The sequence below is a fragment of the Geospiza fortis genome, unplaced genomic scaffold (genome assembly GCF_000277835.1).
Source record: "Geospiza fortis unplaced genomic scaffold, GeoFor_1.0 scaffold197, whole genome shotgun sequence".
Classification (NCBI taxonomy): domain Eukaryota; kingdom Metazoa; phylum Chordata; class Aves; order Passeriformes; family Thraupidae; genus Geospiza; species Geospiza fortis.
Genome location: NW_005054538.1, coordinates 277,603 through 289,954, shown reverse-complemented (window position 1 = coordinate 289,954; position 12,352 = coordinate 277,603). Strand labels below are relative to the sequence as shown.

The 12,352-nt window shown below is 37.3% G+C and overlaps 1 protein-coding gene across 1 annotated transcript in view; it reads right to left on the bottom strand.

Moving 5' to 3' along the window:
• The window catches only part of ITGA9 (integrin subunit alpha 9), a 232,764-nt gene that overhangs the window by 56,995 nt on the left and 163,417 nt on the right, over positions 1-12,352 (bottom strand). Inside the window, exons 21-23 of the mRNA XM_005429306.2 lie at positions 10,724-10,813; positions 7,909-8,017; positions 3,703-3,810 (exon numbers count right to left, since the gene is read on the bottom strand). Coding sequence (XP_005429363.1) covers positions 3,703-3,810; positions 7,909-8,017; positions 10,724-10,813 — 307 coding nt within the window. The remainder of the gene's footprint in view (positions 1-3,702; positions 3,811-7,908; positions 8,018-10,723; positions 10,814-12,352) is intronic.

The window sequence follows — 12,352 nt, the reverse complement described above, 5'->3', positions numbered from 1 at the left end:
TGTCAGAGGTGAAATTTCCTAGCTAAATTTGAAAATTTCTAGTATCTTCAATTCATTAAAATTTAATAGGGAGGAAGTTCAATTGTTTTGGTTTTTTCCCCCCAGTTTTCTTACAATTATCCGTTTTTTTGTTTACTTCTGGCTTTTATTGTTGATTTGTATACTGGGGGCTCTGTTGGGGGAAGTGCTGCAAAAACTGCAGTGCTGCTCCCAATAGCCCTTGAATTGCATCTGAACATCTCTAGGCAGAACTACAAGTGTCAAAACATCTCCATGATCTGAATTTGTCTCAAACAAAATGTTAAAACACTTTCTGGAATAAAGCCAAAAGCTCAGAATGGCAGGAACATAGGAAGCATGAGGGCTGTAAGACCAGCAGATAATACTTCCTATTAACACCTCCCAGAGATACAGACTGTTCCAGTGAGCCATATGTGACTGTCATCCTGCTATTAATTTTTGTGCCTGAAAGACTAGTTCAATCAACACAATATGAGAGAGTTTGCTCCTGAAACTATCTTGTGTAGTTTATGTGTATGTGAGACAAACTCTAGTGCTTTAACTATGCATTTTGACTCAAAAATTTCACTGCCTTACAGTGAAATAGAATAACTAGCTTTAAGATAAAAACCATTATGTCATCAAATCCCAAATTCTGTATCAACAGCGTATTTTACAGATAAATGACAATTCCTAATCCTCCATATTAATGACAGCTATTATCAAAGTTTTGTCAACACTGACAGCTAGAATGGCTAGATTATAGGCATAGAGAAAATAATGACAGAAATACCTGCACTGTCTGAAAGGATTCTATTACCTTACTATCTTTATTGAAGTCTAGATTCTTGGAATAAGCAAAATAAGCAAAACCTTGAAATATTTAATGATTATGCTTACAAAAACTGTCTTGGAGAAACAGATGTCGTAAACTATTTTCTAAAGTTCATCTCCTTTTAGGTTTCCTTGTTTAATTAGATCTATTCTATGAAAAGTTGAAAAACTCTATGATTTTCATTCCCTTTTCAGTCAATAAAAACTCAATGAGAGAGAGCAGTAGGAAAGAGAGTGGGATGCCTTCTCTGTTACAACAATAAGACTTGGGATACATTGGTTCTAGTAAGATTCGGGATACATTGGTTCAGTGCCTGGCTCCGACACAAATTTCCTGTGTGAAGTCAAGCAAACCTTTTGGTGTTCCAATTATGTATCTGTAAGGCAAGGATAGCCACTGTCCCAGACAGGATTTTCTTGGTTCACATTTATTAACATGCTAGAGGTATTTAGAAAGTCACGTAGGAGAATTCTACTGACCATGTACCCAAAATCAATACTCAAAATTACTGGAATGCCAGTGTGTGAGGCAGACATCTCTCATTAAAACATACTTGCCTACTACCTGCAAAGAGGTCTCACAACAGCAGTTTAACATTTCTACAAAAACAAATTTCAAAGTACAATTCAGTAAAATAATGTGCAGAGCAATGCAACCTGTTGTTGGGGAAAAGCAATACAAACCCTGCATGCATTTATTACCACAGTGCTCAAGACCACACCACTCAGCTGGGACCTCCATTATAGAGTGACTGATTTTCGAAAAGATACCGACGTTTGGGGAGATAAAATCCATTAGGAAGACTTCCACCTTGTGAAATACAAAGCTGTGTTTCATGTCAGGTACAAACAGGTGACATGTGTATTTGTGAGCACACCGACAGTGGGAGAGCTGTGAATTCTAATAATAACTGAGGAAAATAAAGCATGGAAAAGGCCTTTGAAATTAACCCTAAGTTGATTTAGGAGCATTGGAATTAAAGGGTCAAAGATGTTGCTTTTTGCTTATAGTTAATCCATAAAGAGCTCTGCAACAATAACCTTTTGAAGTATAATTTTAGAATATTACTTATATCCTTGAAACTATAGCTTTGGAAAATATATAAAGGAAATATGCTTATCTCACACCCTATTGAAGCAAAGAAAAACAACTTGAGAGAGGAAGATGACCACCAGCTCCAGGGTTTATGGTTTCGACCAAGGGAAGCTGGACATCACTGTTACTAGATTTATAGTCTCTGCAATTAGAAGGTGGACCCACATCTGGGCAGCTGGACTCCACCAGATGGGATTTGTCTTCCTTCTGTCGGAAACTGGACCACCACCATCTGGGGATACTCCTTTAAAAACACATCCTGAGAAAAACTAAATCACAATAGTGTATAGAATTGTGATGTAATAATTTGGAATAAATATTGCTGATGAATAAAAAAATTAGAAATAGAAACTGCTGAAAAAAACTTATGAGTACCCCTATAAATACCTGTAATCCTCAATTATCGGTGTGCAGTTGGAGGGAAAACTTTCCCCACTGTACCCAGCGCTGTATTGCTCATACTTTACCATATTAGATAATAAATTGATTGCTGCTTGAATATTGGCCTAGTCAAGCTTCTTATTTATAACAACCTCTCTGTGTCTGCTGTGAACACACCCTCTCCTACAGCACACAGAGAGAAGGGAACAAACAAGGAAATGGGTCATGACACTTTGACAGGCAATGTGTCAAAGGAAAGGTGATCTTCTGTATATAAAGCTGGACTAAATAAACATTAAAAAGCAATGCCACAGAAAATTATACATATGCTGGAGAACTAATTAAGTGTGGTTGGCAAATTGACTCCATCTATGCACTACTATTGCTTCATACAATATTCCCACATGTTTCTCAGTCATTCTGTCTTTACTGCCCATCTGTAAGCCATATCTATATTTATCTCATACCTTCCAACAGCAAAAATCTTGGAAACCTGCTTAGAAAGATCTTTCAGATCTATATTTACACATCTTCAGTGACACAGTTCCCTAGATAATAGATAATACTTTTCAGCTAAAAGGCTAGAAAAGTAACCAACTTTGAAAGCATAATACTTCCTTTCAATAATTCCCAAAAGCTGATTTCATTTCACAAAGGCAGATTACTCTGAATTTCAGTAATAAATTTACCTCAGTAAAAAGGTTTCCATCTTTTGGCCACCACAGTGCAAATGATGGTATTTTGGTGGTCTAACAAAGGTTTTGAAATAAATAAATAAATATTAGAAATTAAATCTAAGAATTTGTCTACAGTTATGTTGAATTTCTTTGAAATTGACACAAAATTATCTTTTGAAAAGCATTGTGTTGAAAGAAGATCTTTCTCTATTGTTTACATTTGTTAAAATAACACTCAAAAAAAGCAAATTATAACAAGGACTATAGCAAAATAGGTACAGATAATGTATTCAGACCTAGCTGATAACCACAGAAAAAAACCCAGGGAATCTGAGTTATCTTGATAAAGCATCCTATGGGTATTACATACATCATTTAATCCTCCCTCAGTCAGGGAGAGCTGATTAAGAGACAATCTTTGCAGGTGTGACTCGTGAAAGTGTTCTCTATATTTCCTTCAGCATCAGCCTGACCTAGTTTTCCACAGCATTGTAGGAAACCAGGAACATACAACTAGTCGTCTTTGCCCTAGCTGAGGGAGAACAGCCAATAGTTGGAGGGGTTCAGCTACTTATGATCTGGCCACAGATGCAAAGAACATTTGATTGTCTTAAAAAGCCACTGATTCACTGAGTTTTGGTGGACTTCTTTTGTTTTAGTCATTAGTAGCTCTCAGTGCCTCTCTGGGCTCAGAGTACATTGTAACATACTCACCATCATCTGCTGGATGTGAAATATTTCAGCTCCAGTGGCAGAGAGGCGGTTTGGAATTGAAATATCAAGAAAAGCTCCAGGAAGAGTGCTTGGTCCAGCATTATAAATCTGTAAGAGAAAAAATGAATACAAATAAAATTACATACTTGACTTCTCATAAATGGGAAACTACTGTAGATTCAGAGCTGGGAGTACAGGCAAATTTGAAGAAATACAAGTACTTTGCAGGTTTTTCAATGTCTTCAGACTAAGACTTCTTTTTCCAGTGTCAGAATGAAGTCAAAGGATTAGCTTACCTAACAATCTTCAGGCACAGCTCACATATCAAAGGAGAAGCAGTTTTGCAGGATAATTGCCAGCCATCAATACAAAGATGCAGAGACACTGCTAGTACACTGAATGTTTTGGTAATAAAATCTTGAAAGCTATAAGAAATATTACTGTCTCAGTTAACATTCTCATTTCCATCTTTTAACCACTGCATGATATTCTGCATGTGTTTTCCTTATGGAGCAGAAGCCAAACAATTATTGTGACTACTGGACTGTGGGTTTTCTGTGGGTTGCCAGGATATGCATGTGAACAACTTCCATTCAAGTTCTGGCATTTTCAATAAATTACACTCTTAGTGGCAAATATTAGCTTTCTATCACTCTCTGGCCCCCAAAATTTCAACAAAAGCTCAAAGAATTTCCCATCCTCCTCTGAAATGTATCCAGTGAAAATTCTAAAATTTATGGAGTTTTGCTGAATTGAAATAATCCATGGAAGAAATTCAATTAAAGTAAGTTTTCATTTGTATCTACATTTTTTATTAGGAAAAATATTTTCTGGGTCTTTCTAACAACACAAATATAAATGCATTAAAAAACATTAAAGTAAAAACATGAAATCCATTAAAATATTTATCCACACTGAGATACTACTGTGAAAAGATGTATCATGCAGTTGTTAATTGTGAAAAGTACAAATATTAAAACCAATAGGCTTTCATTCTTTAAACACTGTTTATATTTGAAGAAATGCCTGACTGATAAACAGAACTGGTTTGCAATGCCAAATACTCCTCACAAAAGCCCTGAGGCTCCAGACAGGGGGAGAAATCTCATTAGAATGCAGTATGATAAATGCTGCATGAAATAAAAACATACTGTTTCGTGTTAGACATTTTAAAAACTTTGATTATCTAAGACCAGATATGAGTTACTGCAGAAAAGGCATTTTCTGTTTCCTTGTTCATATTTGATCTATTAGAGATTTTCACATATAAAAACTGCTATAAAGGCCCATATTTTTGTAGGCCCTTTCTCTTGATTAAGGAACTATTCTTTTTCTCCATTTGGAAAAGTTAAATGTTTGGCAGGAAATAATTAAACAAAGAGTGATACAAACAATCCTTTGCCTATTGTGAAACTACCTTTTCTCTCTGATACACACAGTCATAAGGCTTACCCCATTATTGGAGAGCAGATGTGTGACTTGTTATGGTATAATTTTCAATTTCTATATGGAAAAAATATTACTATTGCAACTGCTAAGTGTGTGCATGAGAGACAAGAGCATTTGGTAGGACAAATTGTGGCACTGCCAATACATAGATTCTCTCTCCCTTCCCTGTTATCACTTTGCTTTACTGAAAATATTTATCTAGTTAAAGCATCAGTGCATCCATTCTTCATCTGCATTAACCAATCACTACTTATGAGGAGGAGGAAGGGAAGAAGACCTACAAACCCCCAAGAAGGAAACCAGAATCACAAGAATTAATAGCCTGCTTCACAAAAGCTTTTATGTCCTGAAATACTCCTTTCAGTCCTTCAATAAATAGCTAAGGGCACTGTATGCAGTGGGGGCTTAATTGCTGTGGATCGCAATCCATGGAGGCAGACATGTTATTTGTTGTAAGCTGAGTTTTCAGCCTAGGAAAACAGAAAGAAAAAAGACAAAACACTATTTTTCACAATAAATGAACCTACCTCTGCATGGCTTATCATTACCTAGTCCCATCTAGCAGTCAAAAAGGATTTGTAGGGCTTGTAATAGATGCAGTTACAGCAGTGAAACACAACACCAGTTCATGTTGGCCACATCACAAGAGTTTCTTATAATAATCCATCCATATATTTTTCCACATCAGGAACCCATCTAACTGCCTTGTGAAGTGTAATCTGTAAGTAACACTTGAATAATGCTAAGATGCTATGAGGTATTTAATGAAAGCTTTTCAAACGTGTCTTTTTGATGACACTGTTGAGTCACGGATGGCAAGAAGGCTCCAGTCTTCAGTTGGATCAGAAGGCAAAAGCATTTAAGGAAAATAGCGGGTCTTTTTATAATGTGACTCGCTAAGGTGATACTTGATTGGTCTCAAAGTAGAAACATCTCACATTATTGGTGACTATGAATAGCATCTTTTGGAGAACCATATCTATAAACAGTGGTTACAGAAAGAGAGATAATAATTGTTTTAATTCTTTTGTCTAAGTTTCCCACAGCTTCTACACAGCTTCCCAGGATTTTATTGGTAGAACCATGTCTCCCTGTGTTCAGAGGATACATAATTACTACATTTAGTGTCCTTATCTCTCCCCTATACTCTAATCAGTAGCGCTATTAATATTTTCATGCTGGGGCATTTAGCAAGCCTGAATCCCTAGCACAGATGTGTATTTGTTCTCTTGGATAAAGGCTGCTCACTCCTTTGTTCAATGACCATGCCACTAAAAAGAATTACTCCTCCACTTTTAACCTGTGGCTTCATCCAAGATGTGGCACCTGAATAATAGGGTTCTTTACCCAGCATGTGAAAAAATGTGAAAGAGAAACAAATAGTAAGAGCTTTTTTCCCTATGGAAGTGAGATGCCATGTTTGCAATTCCTGTCATAATATATTCAGATAAAGGACATATGCCATCCCTGCATGCTGTAAATATGGTATCCAGACAAGAATGCATTGTACAGCATTGTAGCGGGATGCTCTCCCTGAGTGGGGGGTAAAACAGCTCAGACTAAACCCTATTTGTGAAAGTTACCCATGATGGATGGAGAAGGGTAGTCATGCTGTCCTTGGTGTTAAAGAGCGCTGAAGCTTGTGAGAAATGGATTTGTAAGGGATTCTCAAAACCTGACTGAAAGCTCACACAGTCTTGTACCTCTGTATGCAAACATTGAGATAAGGTGTGCTGACTTAGGAAGGCCATGGAATAGAGATGACATTGTTGAGAGAGAGATTGAACTAGACACAAGTTTCAACAAGTTTCAAAATATGGCCTTGCAAAAAGATCAGATATTTTAGAGAACTGGAGCTAAGAAAGATGCATTGTAGCAGGACCATATGCGGTGAAAATATAGGTAATTGGTGTTAGAAGTATTAGCAGCATTGTGTGGCAAAAGCTAATAGGCTGAAGAACATTTATAAGGTATTCTAACCAGGAAATAGGTTGGCTTCTGATATAATGATGTTGAGTTTTACATCTCTTATGTCTCACCCTTCAATAAGACTGATGAGGGAATAAAATCTTTTAAAATGCCTCTCAGTTGCCCTGTCTCTGAAAAGCAGGGACTACCAACAGAGACTGACTCATCAATCCCAAAGTTAAGCATTCAGAAAGCATTTCCTGACAAAAACTGGTACCAGTGAGGATGTGACAGGCAATGTTCCTGATAAACGAATCAACAAGTGATAGTACAGATAACTTGTCTAAAGCTGCTGAGCTGGCACAGCTAGCCTAGAAACACGAGTGACAGTTGATCAGTTTATACTATAAAAGCTCAGTCCCATTTTTTATCAGCATGGACTTCTAACACACCACTTCCAGAAGAGAGTCGGGAGATTCTTCCCTTGAGTGGAGATGTCTCTCAAAGTTTCTCCTTGAGCAAAAGAGATTTGCTCACAGTTGTTGGTATGAGCGAGTACACCTATATAACCTTCAGATAAAAACGGTTGACCCAGTTGAGGCTAGGACTGGATCCAGTTGCACCTAGATTCCTCTCTGAGAAGAAGTTTACAAAGCAAGGGAGTCCTTTCTGAACCTCATAACTCAACAAGAGAGTCTTCTTTATAAACCTTGTCCAAAGCTTCCATTCTGCCCATGACTGTGATGCAAAATGATGCACAAAAGCCCTTACCACACTCAGAATAAAATAGATACAAAACAAGAATGTGCTGTCAATCAGGAAAGCAGTCAAAATAAGGATGAGTTTTACCTGCAGTGTGAAGTTGAGAGACTGGAAAAGGCATTCATGGTTTTCCAACTGAACAAAGTTGGAAGCTGCCACAGAATCACCGTAGAAAAATGAAGTAGGGAAGACTTCTCTGTAAGACCAAGATACAAATTTAGTAAGCTGAATTTGCGACCAAAATGAAATATATTTGTGTCTAGCTGAATTGCACCCCTTCCTTTCTAGTCATGTGAAATTCTATGGGACCATTTTACATTAATCTCTTTTTTGTGATTTGATTTCCTTTTGGCAACATAGTTAGACTACACAAGCAGCATCTCAACTGACATGGGCTAAAATCCCACCAATGAATCAGATGTGTTTTGATTATTTATCCTTTTTTCTCCTTTCCTATCACAAATCCTCCTTTCTGGAGTCCCCTGGCATGGCTGATTTGCTCAAGTCCCATAGCTTGGATTAACATGGGAAATCATTGCACTACCAAGTTAATCTGAAGAAATAATATCTAAGATGAATACTTTAAATTGCATATTCACTAAAGTAACATTTCAATTTTATTTAACATTTACATAGCATTTCAGGAATAAACAGTTAATTACCTAAGTTTTACTACCTTTATTATTAAGCAGATTATTAAAGGAAAGATTAGAGGGGGATAACCTGCTTTCAACTAGAGTAGAGCAGTTCAAGTTTCCTTAACCACTCTTATCATCTAATCACACAGTAAAATGCAGTAGGATTTTATCAGAAATTACTTGAAAGCACAACACAGTACCTAAAAATCCTGCAGAAGAGGACTAGGAGTGCTTTAAACATCCTTTATGTCTTTTCTAATCTTGGGTTTCTCCACTATCTGGAAAGGGTCCTGGTGTAATTTCAGACAAACTTTAATCCTCCCTACTGCCTAAAACTCTGCTTCCTTCCCAGGTTTTCCTTTGGAATCAGAGCACTTTGAGACAGGATTTTAACCCTGTTTAAGTACATTTCCTTTTTTCCTGCCTGCATCCTGTGCCAGCAATTGCTAGGGGAAACAGTGAAAGACAGATTTTCTCGTCCCATTTACAGCGTTATGCCAGAAGGCTTCTCCCAAATATGGTACAGGCCATTCTGGGCTATTTATAACCAGGAATGAAGTTTGCTCCTTTAGATTCAAATGTAGGACAATTAAACTAATAAAACAAGCTTCAAAAATATACTGTCCAAAAAGAAGAATATTACTAATATTACTATGCCTAGGAATGTGCCCTCCAATAAACCCAGCTTTTCTCTGGCTTCTTGATTTTTCTGTGAACTTCAATTAACTAAGGTTTGTCTATGAGAAAGAAAAATATAATCCACACAGGCACTTAGGTGGGGCTTATAAATTCAGAGGCCTTATGCTTTAAAAAAGTACATTCTGAAGAAGAGAAACCAATTTTTTATTATGTTTTGGCATGCAGTATTCTGTAGGTAATGAACAGAGATCTAAAGACACAGATGAAAGCATTCATATCTGTAAAGCTGAATAAAAATCTGTATCAAAGCATAAAGAAACAAGAATTCCATTTCTAAAGAATTTGTAACAATGAAAGCATTCAAAAACTTCCAGAGCATGCTGCTGAGACTGTACTCTCAATACAGAGATTTTTGTCCTTGCTAGTCATCTTATGAGGTTTGACATCGCACTTCCTTTGTCTGAGCAGGCTCAAACAAACCTTTTATCCATTCTGACTGCTGTGGTAGTAATTAAGGATTTTATTTCTATCCAACAGGATGAGTTTCATCAGGCAAAACCCAGTCTAGGCCTTGAATCTGCATTTATTCAACTTTTCAATCAAATCACACGTCAGTGCAGGTTAACTTCTTTTCTACACATGTAGCATAGTGGTCAAGGGAATATTTGACTTCTGATGATGCCAACCTGCACTGGTCATTTAGACAATACCTGTGGTCTGGAGGTTGCCACAGATGAGACACTGACCTTCTAGGGACGCTAATGATGAGGTTTTGCTTCCCCAGTTTAGGAATTAATGTCAGTTTTCTCAGTCTACATGAATACTAATTCATCTTTCAGTGACCAGCTCCTCCAATTTCAACTCAAAGCACTGTTTATGCTAAAGAATGACTGACTGCTGAGATTGACCACAAATCTTTCATTCTAGGCTTAAGATTGTGATGCCAAGTGGAAGAGAAGAGCCCCAAGTTCAAAGGCAGGAACTCATACACATGCAGCCTTAGGGAGAGGACACAATGGCTATATGTTATACAATATTCCAGTCAAAGGGTGAGAGATGCTTCACAGTTGGTAGTCAGATGCCTCACAGACTAGGGAATAGAGGAAATAAGAAAATTAGCAGAAGCAAATTCTGTTTGTGGAATTAAACAGAAAGGCAAACAGCTAGACTTCACCAATCTCCTTAAAACTCCAGAACATTTGACTGCAACCTTTGGCCTGGTGACTCAACCGTTTCCTTAAAGACATGTCCTAAGGAACAAAATGTAGTTTACTTGTTCTTTTTAAATTTAATTTTAAGGTCCATCATTATCTACATCATCACTTGAATTTAAACACAATCACTAGAATACCTACTATAAATGTGATGGTAACTAATCAGCATTATTCAGGAAGTAGTGAAAATGAGGTACAGTCTTGCAATTAATAAAATTGACAGATATTGAATGAGATTGTCTTAATGACCAGAGTCTGGGAAACAAGGAAAAAGCAATAGTCTGGCTACATGTAAACAAAGAGAAGAATTAATTTTTTTATTGGAAGACACTCAGATATTATTCTTAGGATGATGCTGCTGATGATTATTATTATTGTTGCCTTTGTTTTCATTTGGTGATTGATACTTACCCATTGATGGATGAGTCCACCTCATGCATCAGGGGCACAGACAGGATTAAAGTATTATCATGCAGACATTCAGTGCGTTCTAGGTTTCCACTATGTCAGAAAGGAAAAATAAACATACTGCAAATTGACAGCCTTTGTAATATATCACAGTTTCACAGCCACCATCTCTCTGCCTTGTACTCTGAGCCTCTCTATTTGAGTGATATCAGCTCCTTAAGAAAGTTCACCCAACCTTGGAGAGGGCACACACAAAAAGCATGAGTTTTGTGGCTGTGACATGAACAGGCTCATAAAAAAAAAGGTATATTGGAACAAGGTGTGAATTCAAATGTCTGTGGGAAACTACAGCAGCCATCATACAAAGTGGAGAGAAACAAGAACATTTAGGCTTCCATGCAAGGGCTCATTTTCTCCCAGTTTGACCGCATGTCAGATTGTGAGTGACACACCTCCCACAGCATCTTGACTCACCAAATGAATAAATGTTTTCAGTGTACCTGCACTGTACTATAGCACCAATTTGCTGCCACTGCAAGCAGTTTTTTGGGCAAGACTCTTGTAGTGAACTGGTCATAACCTCTCAGCAATTCCACCCTCTCTTTCCCCCAATTCCTGTACTTAGCTGCCAAAATGAAAGCACTTCTACTTTACATTGTGAAAGGTAGTTGCCTCGGTCAGTCATAACCAAAATGAAGAAAGGACAAAAGTGAGCAATTAGCTCTCATTTAAGTCAGTTTGTTTCAGTGTGAATACTTTATGTATGAAGTCTGGGAAATTTCCTGTAATGCATGTCTAGCACACAAACCTGCAACTACTCTAATTCTGATGACGAGTCTGCTCGTTGGGTGACAGCTCAAAACAACAATCTTGAAAGATATGTTACATGTATTTCCAATTTCTTCAGTAGTACTCTGGAATCACTTTTGCCTTGCAGTTCATTGGATTTACTCACAAACCAAACTGGCAAAACAAAATATATGATCATATTTATTTGAGGACGGTATCACTGAGGCAACAGCAGGTAATAACAAGTGATACCATGCAGATTATGAGTTGCTCAGATTACAAAAATAGAGCCTGCTGGCTACATACATGCTTACCTACAGCTCAGCTTTCTGCCACTGACACATTGCCTATGTCTGCTGATAAAATATGGCTCAGATAGAAAACTCCACAAATTCCACCCCTGGGAAAGAACCCCACTTAATAAAAGCTTTTCCCCTGAATACGGTCACAGAAGAGTCCAAAATTGAGACATTTCTCATCCAACATAAATACCGAGATACTATGGTGGCACACAGAATAAGCAAGTAGTATTCTAGACAGGGTTCATGGATATGTTCTTATCTGTTTCAAATGGAGTAAAGGTACTGTCAGAAAAGGAGAACACAACTCAGTGAATCTAGCTCTAGAAAAACAGTCCACACCTGGAAGCAAAGAAAAAGGTTTGTTGTTTTTTAAAAAACAGCCAAATAGTGTAAAAGAAATATAATGTGATGTTTAATTCTTTCTCCAATTGTTACAATACTGAACCAGTCTCTTGTCACAGATTCTACTGCCAAATTTGCAGCTACATGGGACAGGCTCAGGTAGACACTTGAAAGGCAACACTTGCTTTCCCATGACAGC